Raw genomic sequence first — 15,170 nt, forward strand, 5'->3', positions numbered from 1 at the left:
ACTCAACTTGTTTACCTTTTGACGTCTTGTCCAGGAATGAATATTAATATCCGAAAATTATCATATATTTTTGAAATGTGCTTATTATTATTGAAAAATTGTTAGAAAATATAACAACAAACTATGCAATATTTAATTACTATAAGTTAAGACTTTATTTTTTTATGTTTCCTATTTTTTAATATTTAGGTTATATAAATAGTTTGAATAATACTATCGGAAAACTTAACTTTATACACCAACAAACAAAGCATTAAGATAACAGATTTGAAGAATATATAAAGGAATCCTATATTTTTAGCAACAAACATTTTTTCTCAGTGTCATTTAAAAGCAATAAGGTAGTTATAACCATATATTTTAATAAAAAATTAAAGAATTTAAAAACTAGATACGTTGTTTTTATAGTTTAAGAAGAAGTGTTTATAATTATTGTAATATCATACGACAACGGAAATATTAATGTTTTGTCTTCTATAAATAAAGAAACAAATTTTGATTTATTGTTTCAGCTATATTATAGAAACACATAATGGTAGAAATAGTAGATACGTTTACAATGACTTAAAATTTTAAGTTTATCACTCGATACTTAATTATTTTCTATTTAAATTTGATTCATACTTATATGAGTAAAATATTTGAAAAACTATTTTAAAACTATGCGAGGCAAAGATAGTTTAATTTACATTTTATTCTTTAAGAGTTAGTATTGGATTTCGATAGTTAAGACACTTAATTTTGTTATTTTATCTGCACTGCATAGTGATATTATAATTTGTTGTATATGAGAACAAATTATGATCAACGGACTATATACTTAAAGTTGTGTTGTATGAATCAATCAGACCTACTGGCTAACAGCGCCTAAGTTGTATGGACTCTCAAAAACACCAGAAAAGGAATTCAACTTAGACACATCTTATATATAACTAAATCACCTCAGTCAATTTTACCTACCTTTTTAATATCCGTGTTAGAACTAGTACTAGAAAAAATTCTCAATTCACACAGTACCTGTCAGGTACTGTGTGAATTTATGGTACAACCTGATTTTTTTTACGTTTGTTGATAAACTTAAAAGTTTAAATCTTTTCCATCCAACAACTTTGTTGTCTCGTTTTGACATAAAAAGCTTGTTTACAAACGTTCCACTAAATAAAGTGTTTAACATTTATTTAGGTCAGTTATACATTTCTGACATACTTCTCCCTTTTTACCAAAATCTGTTTGTAATTATATGTTCTGTATGGCCACAATAAATGTACAATTTAGTTTTAATGATATCATGTTTGTCAAATTGTCGGCGTAGCGATAGGAAGCTCTTTTCCCCTTTTTTGCTAACATTTTTATCGGTTATTTTGATAATAGTCTTCTTTTATTAGATATCAGCGAGTAACATGCGTATTGTAGGTATGTCGATGATGTATTTTCCCTTCTGTAAACAATGTCAAAATTATTTTAATTTATTAAATTAGATGCACAAGTGCATAGTTTTAACCGTTGAAGAAGAAATTTCCAGAAAAATTCACTTTTTAGGTATAAACATTTTAAAAAATAGCAAAAACACCTTTTCTACATTTCCTACATTTCAGAAAAGAAAAATTTAGTCCGCACTTTATTTCTAGAATTCCTTTTGCCCCATCAAACAAAAATGAAGATCGTACAATGCATATATAAGAGAGCTTAACTTGTAAAGACATTAAGTTTTTCAAGATAAAGTTTATAAAAACTTACTTAATATAAAAGATAAAAAAGGATTTTCACAACGGAGTTAATAGTATACAAACTAAAGACGTAATAGTATTCAAATCTGCAGAAACAAGTACTTATGTGCAAAAGAAACTTTTATTTTCGACTCTGCTTTCGTAGCTTTTGGTATTTATTTTTATTTAGTTAAGCACTCCTGAGAGATAATGATTTAGCGCGTTAACGCTTTTATTTGAGAAAAAGCTGCATAGCAAAACTGATTCTAATGAAAGCTCCAGCTTTAAATATCAAAATCAAAAATTTGCATAATTTGTTGTTACTATTGATTAGTTTGATTTTAAAAACGATATAAATGATTTCAGTTGGATTGAGATATTTTTACTTATTTTTAATGAATGTTTTCTGGGCTTACACAAGTAGCAACACATACAGAGTCATAGGGGGTGTGGAGTAAAAAAATTGCTATTTTTACAGTTATCACTTTTACTTCAACATTCAATTTTTGATGTATGTTGATAACTGCATATTTTTAGATTAAATTTAATAACATTAGAGGTAGTTTAAGTTGCTGTGTTTCCGCTAGGACGTTGTCATGCGTCATTTCAGATGTTTTAATTTTTGTAGACTTTTGAGCTAGCTACGTGCCTGGTATAAACTGTTTTTCTTCAAGAATAATGAATTAGCTTATATTAATTAAATTTACTTTATGTTAATACAGTAACCTCTCGCTTATTTACACACATTGTGTCCACAGAAAGAATGCGTAAAGATATGAGAGGTACCAAATATACTTAATATAATAGCTGTTTTTTGGTATTGTTTCTAGTCAAAGGCAGACCTAGGACTTTCCAACTTTTAAGAATTTGTTCTATCTTACTTTATTAATAAATATGAAAACAAAAGATATAACTATACATATATTAAAAAAAAGATTTAAACTTATATAAGATAATTGTACTTGTAAAAAGTTTTACTAATTTTAATATTAAGTTGATTTCATCTTTATTTATATGTGGCTTATTTGAAACTTAATATTTATATTTTCTTCTACTTATTTATAACTAATCAATTTATAATTTAATACAACCTCAAATTAAAACAAAAAAAGTCAAATTAAAATTAGTGATATGCTTATTGAAAAAGCAATTGAGATTTGTGTTAAGTGTAAGCTCTACATTTATTAAGTATCACTGCTACTTTTTGGTAGGAAGTTTTATTTGATTTCTTTTTTAGATGTTTATTCATATATAGGGCAAGAATGCTATAATATTTGTTTATGTTTTAAACTCTCATTATTTCATAATACTTTAAAATTTTTAACACAGTCAAATTTCTTTCAGATTTTTAATTTAATCTCTTATTGTTAACAAAATTTCTAATATGCTGAGGTATAAATATATGTTTATGAATTAGTCAAGGAAAATAAGTTTACAATGGATATAAAGAGGTGAGTTAGTATTTAAAAACATATTTTAAATTTAAAATATACAACAAACCTAGTTTGTGCAATAGAAAAAAAAAAAAATTAATAATTGATTTTTTTTAGAATTCTAAAATGCGTAAATAAACGAGAGTGCGTAACGTCACGAGTGCGGAAAGATGCAAGAGGTTACTGTATACGTAGTTTAGTGTTAATGGTTGATTAAATTACAGCGTGGTGTCAAAAAATAATTTAAAAACTTAAATCGAATTCAACATAAAATTAAATAAATTACTGTATAATTAAATTCAGATCAACTAAACATAACACATAGTTTTTAAATTTTATAAAATGTTTGTTACTGTTATAAACGCCAAAAAATTGTACGTTAATTTTTGACTGTATAAATTGTTTTTATTTACGTTAATTTTTATTAATGTTAAAAATAAAATTTTGAAATTTAGAAATCATTTTTCAGCTTACAAAAATATATTTAAATTTTATAAGACTAAACACAATTCTACAAACGAAATCCTATTGGACCTATGTTATTGTGGTACATCAAATCTAGTTTCTTTTCCTCTTCTTGTCGGTCATAATGGCGAGAAGCTGCTTGAAGAGTCGAATGAAATCAACTACTAGCATAATGCAATGCCTGTCAATAAATTTTGATGTTATTTATCAAAAACATTTGTAAAACATGTTTAAGTATTTATCGGTTTTATACTGTTTTCATTTAATACATGCAAACCAATCGAACTTATTGATCTGAATAATCTTCATTTTTTACTAGTTACAAAACTAAACCTACATAGTATTCGGTTAGATCTATGTATAATTCGAAAATTATTACATTTTTGAAACTAAAACACACCTAATAAAGTCCTTATCTCCATGCTTGTGTCTTTCAATGATCATTTGCGTGTCGTAAATAATGAACAGTCCAGTGCTGAAGGCAAACACCGAGAACAACATGGCAAAGCTTGTCAGTCCTAACATACTTGTGATAGCAACGAAGATGCCTACAAGAGGCACTATAGACATCATACCTGTTAATATTAGTTCAAATTTAAGTTTAATTAAAAATTGAAAAAAAAAGTATTGCACGTGTTACAAAATTGGCAACACAACATTATACACTTTTTAAAAACATGAAAAATACCTTTAATATGTTAGTTAAATGCATATATATATAAATTATAGGATAATATTATCTACATATTATCAGAATGAATATCCCTATAAATACATTACGTCTTTTATTAAAGATACAACAATGATTATAGTGAAATAGTATTTCAATGTTTCATTTAAGTTTTAGTATAATTTTGATACAGTTTAAGCGGATAAAATTATATCAGTCATTAAGAAAAAAATTAAAAATAAACAACGCCACTTGAAATAATATAGAACTAAAATGAAAATCAAATTAAATTTGTTATAACACGAGATATGTAAATCTTTGAAAGAATTAAGGATTCAAGTCGATGTGTTAAACTATAGAACACAGTCTTTTAAGTTTTCAATACAAAATTTTATATCTATATTATCGAAAATTTATTAAGTTTCATATAAAAACCTTTAAAATAATTATTTTTAGTGATAATTGAAAATAATTTCTATTTTAGTTTTTTAATTCAAAATATACCGAACATACCGTAAATGTAAATTAGATCTCTCTTTTTAGCAACAAGTGAAGCTACAGTGAAACATGCGAACATGCCCATACATCCAGTGAGTGCAGTAAGAACTATAGAAGGATCAACAGTCATTGCTTCCATAATAAACGGTGATGTTCCCATTCCTAAAATGATTAATAATATTTTATTTATTTAGTAATTTAACAAGCAAGTATATAATAAAACTATTTGTATACTAATTCACTTAAAAATTAGTTTTGTAACTCACCAAGGCACACAGAGTGAACAAACATAGCGAATAGCCTACTCATCACATTGCTACTACTGTGGGGTGTAAACACGATATGAAGAATTGAAAACAGACCACCGATCAGAAGGAATGAGGTTGAAAGCTGTAGAAATGTAATAGATAAAATTCGTTTTGTACAATTGTTTTGCACAGGCTTATTGTGAAATTTTAACACATTGTATACACATAAATCGATTTTCAAACAATCTTATTTTGAAACAGTTTTATAACTTAAAGTAGTTAGTTATAAATGGTGTATAGCATTTTTGAATATTTAGAGGATTTATTGTGTTATTATTGTTTACAGAGCCATTTCTTATAACAAACACATATGAACCTTATTCATTTGAAGGCTGACAATTTAATAACTAGGCCTTCTACATCTAAATCTAATTAAAAGCGGTAAATAGAAATAAACATTTTTTAGAAACATTAATATATGTGTATCTGTTGGGTTTGTATAAACTCGTAGTGGATGGGGTTTTTATTGTTATCCAAACAAAAACATTACGATTGTAATAAAAGTTTTGAAACAGGCTTTCAAGGTAGATTTTAGCACACATTCTTATATGTTAACTGCCAAACTCAATAAAGATCAGCTTTCAAAATTTTTTTTATGATAAATTTCTTTATTTATTTTTTACTACAAAAACTGTATTCAAAATAACTATTTTAGCGACCATGTGTTGTTGATGAACCCAATGAAAAGAGTTAATTTAAACAAGGATGATAAGCAAAATAAAAATCTCACTTTTAAAGAGTAACTAAGTTTTATACTCAGTTGTTTATAACTTGTGTTAGTGTAAAATTTGCTACAAAACTCTTATGCCTTCTACTAGAATATTTTTTTTTGTTTTTAAACTAAAATTAGATTGAAAAATTGCTATTCTTGTTTTTTATGTGTGTGTATTAAGTTAAACACAAAAAATGACCTAGTAAAAGTGATACAAATGAATTAGGCCCTACGTTTTACAAATAAAAATTAAAGAAAAAATAATACATAAATAGTTTTGTTAAGTTACTAATTGTTTAAGAAAATATTTTTTTTGAGAACTATTAGTTATGCAATTTAATCAGTTATATCACAAAAACTCACAAGTGGTGACTGAATTCCGAGATAAGCTCCAACAGCAGCGAAAATAAGTGACACTGACATTGTGCTATAAACCTTTTTCAGGTGATTTTGGGTTTCTCCTGATCTGTAAATTTGTTTATGTTTGAAAATTATCATTACATATAACAAAAAACGTTTTTTAGGCAAATAACATTTTTTAGGCTTTAAAATTAGTTTTATAAACTTTCTTTTTTAGTAGTAATTTTGAATGGATTAGAATATTTATATAGAAATGACGTGTAACAAAAATAGTATCTTAGCTTTTAAATATATTAAAAACTTACAAAAAATTACATTTATGTTAAATTGAATAATTTAAACGTTTATTCATTTTAAAGAATAACATTTAACTATCTAGACAGTTTACATCTCTAAACACTCTACATCTAAATTAAATATAAATTGGTATATAGAAAATTTTGTTTGTAACATTATTATATGTGTAATAATAAAATTTAGTCAACTTGTTGCGTTTAAAACATTCGTAGAGGATGGGAGTACGTATCGTTACGCAAACAAACATTTCTATTGTAGAAAAAAATTAAAAATAAATAACACTACATAATAAAATAACCCTATTATATATTAAATACTTAACTTAACTTAAACAAGCTTTTATAGTTTTTTTAGTACAACATTTTTAACAGAATAAAATTAAAAAGTTATATAACTAAAAAGTTAATCTTTACTACTGTAACACAGGTTGTTAAAAGATATTTAACTAAAAAAAATTACACTTATAAAACTATTTAAAAACATCTTTGAAATAAAAAATCTAGATATTAAAGGTGTGAATTAATTTGCTAAAATATATAATCATAGTAAACTTTCTATTTTAATGGTTGAGCAAAATATGTTGATAAAGAATTCAAAAGTTTATAATGTTTAAATTATAAATTATAGTTAAATACAAAAATATTTTATAATACATTATAAAAAAGTTATTTGTATAGTTTAATTGTTTTTTTTTAAATACTTACATGTGGGAAAAGTTGAAAACATTCTTCATGCTCATTCTTGGACCTTGTTGAAAAAATGTTGCCATGGTTGAAGAATTATTTTACTAGTATAAGTCTATATTAAAAAATAATTTGATTTATAATTTGCTTGCATAAAAAAAACTAGAAATGTATGTCTAAAAACATTAATCTTTTTTTTCTAAGATTTGTATACTTAAATAGTGTTTAGAAGTTTATAATGATCACTAAGTGTGAGGTAATTAAATTATAAAAATAATCATTTTTGATATTTTTATCAAGCAATATTATCAGGGTTGTCAATAACTTTTTAAAAGTTTTTCATTATATATTTTTCAAAAGATTTTGAAAATTAGTATAATTTTTGAATTTATAAACTTATGTTAAACTTACTCTAATTTTATTGAAACAATAATTTACTTAATCTAAAATAGATTATATGCATAAAAAAAATGTAAACTATTTCAATTTTCCAGGTTAAAAGGCTACCCTAATCAATGTCTTAATAGAAGAAATAGAACAATAACAAATTTAATTATTTTCAAAAAAAATCTTTAAACTGGGTTGTCAAATTAGTTTTAAGACATTTTTTCCAGTTTGCTGAATTTATTCCAAGTTAAACAAAAATAGTGTTTTTGGGTGTATTTTTAGTTTAATACTAAATTAAAGGTTAAAATTTACAATAAAACTATTTTAATTTTTTTTTTGGTAAAATATTTTTTTAATATGAAAAATTGTTTATCTGTTTGGTAGATCTTTCATGTCAAATAAAAATTAATTAATGTGTAGAAAATTGTTCAAAAATCCAGGTTTTTTCTCAAGTTTTTAAGTTATCTATGTGGAAAACTCCATTTTTTTTTCCAAAATTTGTCAATTTACAAAAGTTTTCAAAGTTTAGTTTTTGCTTAACTGTCAAACTCCATGTTTATTAAGGGTTCTAGGTCTTTTAGCAACCCTGTTAAAACTAGCCTGACATGTATAATTTCTAATCAATGGTATAGGTTAATATGAATACTCTATAGCATAAGCTAGCTTGAGATTGTTAAAATAAGTTGATATGTTCATAAGAATATACTTCATGATATTATTATATTTTCTATATATATTTTAGAATTTTGCACTACTGATGGACACAAAACTGCACACTGGTAAACACTTCAAAAACTATTTAATATCATTTAATTTATTCTGTTAAGGTTATAAATTCTATTTCCTTCTAAAATGACTATAATCAATATCTTTTTGCATTTTTAGATGCAAATACTATTTAATATACAAAACTACTTTAGTTAATAATTATTATTTTAAATCATTGTCTTAGTATAAATACTAAACCACATTTGTAAAACAAATTTAGTTGTTGTTAAAAAAAAAAGTAAAAAATAAAAACCTTACAATGTAAACTATATATTTATTTAAAATTTTTAAATAGCTATAAAAAAAACTTTTGAATACAGACCAGCATTTTAAAAACAATACCCACAAGATTCTTAAAAAGTGTAGGAATGTTTATTTATTAACTTAAATAATCACTTTACTTAAGGTATAAAAGCTATTTTGTACCAAATGATTATATATAAAAAATATATATAAATTATATTTAGTACTTGTTTTCAAAATAATGAACTTATTAACAAATTCATAAAGTATTGGTAAAACATTTAGCCTGCACCGAATTGACCTTAATACTTGATAGCACAAATACTACTGACTAAATTACTTAAACTAAAACAGCTGATATGGTTAAATTGAGCAGAATTAATAGATTTTGGTATGCAACTTTTTGCAGTAATGTTTCCATTCTGTCTTTTTTTAAAACTATCAGGGCCAATATTTTTGACTTTTCTATGTTATAGTTTACTTTTAATTCTTAATTGAACAAAAACAGTCCTCAATTTTTGAAGCCACCAAAAGACAAAGTATTTGCTTATTTAAATCACACAATAAGTTTTTGAGATTGTTTTATAAATATTAATTATACTTTATAAAGCTTAATGCTTTTATAAAATGGAGAAAGTATATCTTATTTTTTGTACTTGATATTTAAATGAAATCATTAACAGGACCTAGCTTGGTAGAGGCATAGTTTTAATAGTTGATCTAGTTAATTAAAAAAATTACTCAAGCATGTAACATTAAGTTAAAACGGTTACATGACTATTCAAATTCGGACAACTCAAACTCCGACAACTCAAATTCTTAAAAAATATTTAAAATATTATAAAGTAAACAAAACTTAAAAAAAAAAAATTTAGATCTAATAATATCTACAAGCAACTATTTTCTTTTTTGCACAATAAAAAAACATTTAATGATGTTTTAGAATTACTAAAAATAACTATGTTTTTACTTTATTTAAGCAAAAAATAATTATTGTTTTGCAAAAATAAAAACGGCTTGTAGGTATTAGTTTGACCTACATATTTTTATTTTATATTGACAAATATACATAACTATTTTATATGTGGCCCTTTTAATTTCTTTTATAAGAATTTGAATTGTCAGAATTTGAATTGTTTGAGTTTGAATAGTTGTGTACCCAATCAATACCTTAACTTAAGGTTACTACCACACTTTACTTGTATTAACTGAATGAAAATGAGTAATTCAAAATAAAAGATATTAATAATATATTATTTACAAATATAATATATAACTAATGTTAAAAAATTTAAATTTTAGTTTTGCGTTGATTTACTCATTTTAATAAAAAAAACTTAATATAACATACTATAAAAAAATATTTTTTTAAATGTCATAAAAGTTGCAACAATTAGTTTTGTATACCAGCAATGCATGCCCAACAACAACACGAAATAATCAATATTTTAGGTTTTTCTAAGCATTTTTAAAGTAAGTTTACGACTACTAAGATCAGTAATTATGTTCAAGCTGAAAACTTACAATAATTTACCTATAAAAAAAATCAAACTAGATTTTATACTATGGTAATAAAAATAATAAAATAATATATTTACAAAACTAGTTTCTTTTGTCACAAATAAACATCATGCAATTAATTGTTTCTTAATTTTTTTATTTCCTTTTAAATTAGCAAACTTTCTCACACATTATTAAGGTTATTTAATTACAGTGTAACTTATCAGTTACAAACTTTAAAAAAAAGTTTTATAACTTATTTTCTTTAGGTAATGTAGTGTTAGTTTATTGCAGCGGTAAGTTCGGACTGGGTTCCAGTTTCCTGTGCGACCCTTGAAAATTATAGAAAAACGTGATGAAAAAACGATCTGATTTTCTACAGAAATAATTAAATAAAAGCTCAAATCGTTAAACTCTTATCTTAAAGTAAAAGAATTAAAGATCTCAACTTATTAATAAGGAGAATAAATAACGTTTTAAGACTTCTATTAGATTTTAATTTTATTTTAATAAACAAAAATAAAATAACAAACAAAATACTGCGTTTTTGGTATATAATCATTTTTATTTTCTATTGTAGATGTTGCTTATAAACAGATTTATGTTATATTTAGTTTGTATACGTTAAATAAGAGTTTACTTAATTAATTTTATAAAAATTTTAAGATATTTCTATTTGATTTTGTTTTTTCATATTTCATAATTAAAGATTCTATACAAGCAATGTTCTTCAGCTTTACTGCTTTGAAAGTAAAAATTATATTTTTCTAAGCGAAAAAGAAAAAAAAAGATAAAAAAAATTGTTTTATATAAAATAAAATTAAGCAGTTTAAAAAAAAAAGTTGCAAGTAACTAAAAACTTTGTATAATAGCGATTATTTTTCTTTCAAGTCATAGCAATATAACTTTTAATAAAAAAATATTCGAACATTTTACAAAATTTGTCTACTAATTTTCAACAACCTTGTAAACGCTTACGTATAAACATGTGGTTATATAAAGTGCAAATATTTTAATTACGTTACTATATTTTTTTTTATTTCGGATGTGGCAGCTAAAAAAATGTCTTTTTTAAAGGTGTGCTTATATAAGAGACAATAATTTTGTATAGCAATGAAGTAAATGAAGTGAACTTGCTTAAATGTTTTTAAAACTATTATAGTTTATTTTGATGAATGCTTGTACGGTTAATATGGTTTGTAAGATGTTGTAAAGTTTTCTTAATTTAAAAATTATGTTTAACAGCTAATTTTAATCTTGTTATTATAATATATTTATTATTAGTTTCAGCTGTAAATATAAACTGTAATATAACAAAATAAAAATAACTATTAACTATATCTATCAGATTTTTTAAAACTTTAAAAAATAAAAGTTCACAAAAAGCAACATAATTGGAAATTATTTTGAATTGAATTTTTAGACATAAAAAGAAAACTTACTCTAACATTACTAAAATATTGCTATTGATAATAATAATTTGGAGCCGGAAAATTATAGTTATAGTTTTTTTGTTTAATATTTATATGTACTTTGCTCATGCACAACAACTGACTAAGTTTACTGAAAGAAAAGTTTGATTACATTAATACGTTTTAAATCATATTAATTTAAATTGCGCTTAGATTTTAACAAGGCTGTTAGTAAACTTAACTTGATACTTATTTTTATTTGTAAGCTGTTTATTGCTTTTAAATTAAACGTAAATTTCTGATGTTTGTTCTGTAAATAGACAAGTAATTTAATTATTAAAGGTTTTGCTTGTCTATTAAGCTTAAACGTTTTAAAAGCTATTTAATATTTTTGTATCTAATTATTTAATACTTACTTTACTTCATTCTTTGGTGTAACTCGTCAAGTACAACAAAACAAATACAATCATAAAAAGCATTTACTTCACATAGATTACTAAAAAGTAATAATAGCTATAATTGTGAGTGATATGTAGTAAAAGTTTAAAAATAAAGAACACAAAATGCCTGAAATAATTAATCAACTAAGTAAACAAATGCTTTTAATGTTATGTAAATAATTAAAATGTATTAAAAATAAGATTTTTTATATTTTATTAATAGGTTTTTTTGTCGTCTTATGACGTTTTTATAAAACAAAAAGTAGTTTACAAGCATGTTAGCAGTAGTTTAATGAATCAAAAATTGGATAATTACTAAGGATAACTTAATTAATCAGTCTAAAATTAACAGTAATGTTAAATGATATAGTACTTTTACTAAGTGATTCTGGAATTCGAAGTTTTTAGTTTTGTAGATTAAGAGTTTTTAACTTGTATTTACTTTAAATTAAATTTTTTTTTAAATTGCTAAAATGTAGAATGTTTTTTTAATACATGGTCTACCCAAGTATCACACATCTTAATACTTTTATCTAAATGTGTTTTGTGGTTTTCTATACAACATACCAAAATTTATAATACAATTAATTGTATTAATACTTTTATAATCTAAACATTTAGTTTTTTTATAAGAAATTATTTTCTTTTTACTGAATATGAAATATATAAAAAACTATTAAATATAAAATTACTTCTAGATATTATACTTATATTTCCAATAACATGAGATGTTACAAAATATTTAAAAAAAATTATACAGTAAAATTAAATAATTTAATAAAAAGTGAACAAAGCATCTAACAACATGAATAGACAAATACACGTTAAATTATTTATACGAGTGGAAGAAATAATACAGCGAATAAATAACATATTGCAAGTCAATGAAATGAGATTCAAAATTACTACTCAGAACATTCTTCTAAACAAATTAGTACCGGTTCGAACAGTTCATCAGGTTATTAGAAGAAACGCAAGAATAAAACATCTTAAGAGAAATTTGAAAATAATACCAAGAAGGTTTTAATTAAGTTATATTTCTGTAACATTGATAGAAAAATTTTAACTGTAGGAATAGTGATTTTATAATTGGCTGGTAAAATTCTTCAGATTAAATTCTATTTATAGTTAGTACGAAAAAGTTCAGTTGTAGCAATCGCTTAAGAAAGCTAAATTTATTTGAAACTTTTAAATTGTTGTACGAATTAACTTAAAATAAATCAATAAAGAACGAATGAAATCTAATATCTAAATAAATTTGACAGACATCATTTAAAAGCAATCAGAAGAATTCTTTTCAGGTTTCGGTTTATCAGAAACTGTCAGAGTTATTTTGAAGATCTTGCAGAGTTTCGCCAACAAACTGAAGTAATGATTGACAAGTTACTGCAATTACTAAAAAGACTAAAATTTCATTTGAAAGTAAAAGACAGAATTTGATATGATTGCATGTACTGCTACCACATTATGAATATCAAACAAAGAATTAAATTAACTGTGTTTTGAACTTCTTAGTTCTGTTGTATTTCTAAAAACACATTATGACTTCTGTTTTATTATTAATATTTTTACTTATAACTTGAAACAACTATCATAACATACAAACAAAAAATATGAGACGTTCTTTGTTAATGATAGTTTGATCAATGGTTATGAGATCATAATATTAAAATAATAATCTAAAAATAAAGCGTTTTAAAAAATTTGTATATATACTTGGTTTTATGAGCCATATAAAAAAATTAAAAATTTAGAAAAACTACACTTTGGTCTTGTTTTTCAATTTATTTGTATAGATTTAACACGATATTCGTACAAATCTCGGTAGAAACTTAATAATCTGGTATTCTTAAATGTTTAAAATGTTCAAACCGATAAAATTTTAAAATACTTCTTTTTCTATTTATTCAACATTGTTGTTTTACTACTTCAAATAATTTCTTTGTTGTTTCAAGCTCTTTTAGCAAGTTATAATTGTTTATTAGCTATAACTATCACATAAAAGTTTATATTAAAAATAAAGATACTTTCCACAACTTAAGTTTATAATGTAGATTGAAACTGTTATAAAAGAAAGTAGAAAATAGGTAAAATTTAAATACTTATTTGTACACATATGACTTAAAATTTAATTGAGAGATAAGACTCTAGTGAAATTATAACACTTGTTTTGCGTCAAGTATTAGTTTTTGAACTATTTACTGTTGTGTTTTCAATAATTTACATACTTGAAATAATTATGTTTCAAACTGTAAATAATTTTAATTAAGAGGTTAAGTTAACTCTTTTCACTCTATTTCGAGCAAAAAATAAACTTTTTTTTAGTATATGCTATGATAGTTATTTAGTTTGATAAAGATCTACAACTATTTAAAACTAAAATAATAATTTCGGACTTAATTAAGTTTTACGTTTCTACTCTTTCAGTTGTGAGCCGGTTATACACGCGTTTGTCGGACTATATTGAATATTTTTAAACGTTTTTGAACTGTTTCCCCTCCTTACTACAAAATACTAATAGTTACAGCACAAACATTAAAAAAAGTTAAGTATATATATATATATAATTCTCAAATAGTTATTTATCAATGAAAAACTTTTTTATACAACAAAATACGTTAGAATAGCTATGTGATTAGATAAAAATCTATAGGTCTTCGAAACTTAGTTATTCTGGACGCAATCACTCTTTTTTTATAGCTTAAATGACTTAAGTTGGTGGAATGCTTTTGTTGGTAACTAAAAAGTGATAAACCTGTTTTATTCAATCGAAGTTTTACGCTCGAGTAAATAAATTAAAATAAATCAATTCGTTTTAAAAATTGTGTAAACGACACGAATGAACAACTCTTTGTTTTAAATGCTTACTAAGTTATATTTCTTTTGTTTTAAAACACTTATTAAGTTCAGTTAGTATCTTAATTCGAAGTACTTAAACTTTTAGTTTGTTCTAATTGATAAACTTCAATATGTTTTATTTATACAGCAGATACAAAATGTAGTTTGAAAATATATAACGCAATGCATAAAATTTTTGGGTAATAAGTTTCTAAAACTTTGAACTGTCTGTAAACGGATTTTTTAGAAAAAAAATAACTTGGATCCATTCCGATGTCGGTTTGAATTGCAAATCTGTATCTGTGTTTTATAAATATAATCATTTATCATACAATAGCTGTTTCATAAGTATTTTTTTTATATATTACGTACTGCTTGAATTTTATATCTCTTAAGCTTAATATATATTTTTTTGAGTATTTTTCAGTGAAAAACTTTTAAAACAAACTT

At 23.7% G+C, this 15,170-nt stretch overlaps 1 protein-coding gene across 1 annotated transcript; it reads right to left on the minus strand.

Annotated features, from left to right (window-relative positions):
* Positions 1–3,697: 3,697 nt before the first annotated feature.
* LOC145840643 (bax inhibitor 1-like) lies at positions 3,698–7,218 on the minus strand. The gene is made up of 6 exons (XM_082947966.1): positions 7,154–7,218; positions 6,156–6,258; positions 5,039–5,162; positions 4,788–4,934; positions 4,005–4,179; positions 3,698–3,785 (listed from the first exon to the last, which is right to left on the minus strand). Exons 1-6 carry the CDS (start codon positions 7,216–7,218, stop codon positions 3,698–3,700), a joined length of 702 nt encoding a protein of 233 aa, XP_082804092.1.
* Positions 7,219–15,170: the final 7,952 nt, after the last annotated feature.

The sequence above is a fragment of the Thalia democratica genome, chromosome 1, assembly GCF_965202585.1.
Source record: "Thalia democratica chromosome 1, ktThaDemo2.hap1.1, whole genome shotgun sequence".
Taxonomy (NCBI): Eukaryota; Metazoa; Chordata; class Thaliacea; order Salpida; family Salpidae; genus Thalia; species Thalia democratica.

Coding starts and splice junctions, on each gene's coding strand:
- LOC145840643 (XM_082947966.1), bottom strand. CDS start 7,218: ATGGCAACATTTTTTCAACAAGGTCCAAGAATGAGCATGAAGAATGTT. Junction 6,259..7,153: donor GTTTTCAACTTTTCCCACAT/GTAAGTATTTAA, acceptor ACAAATTTACAG/ATCAGGAGAAACCCAAAATC. Junction 4,935..5,038: donor TGTTCACTCTGTGTGCCTTG/GTGAGTTACAAA, acceptor TAATCATTTTAG/GAATGGGAACATCACCGTTT.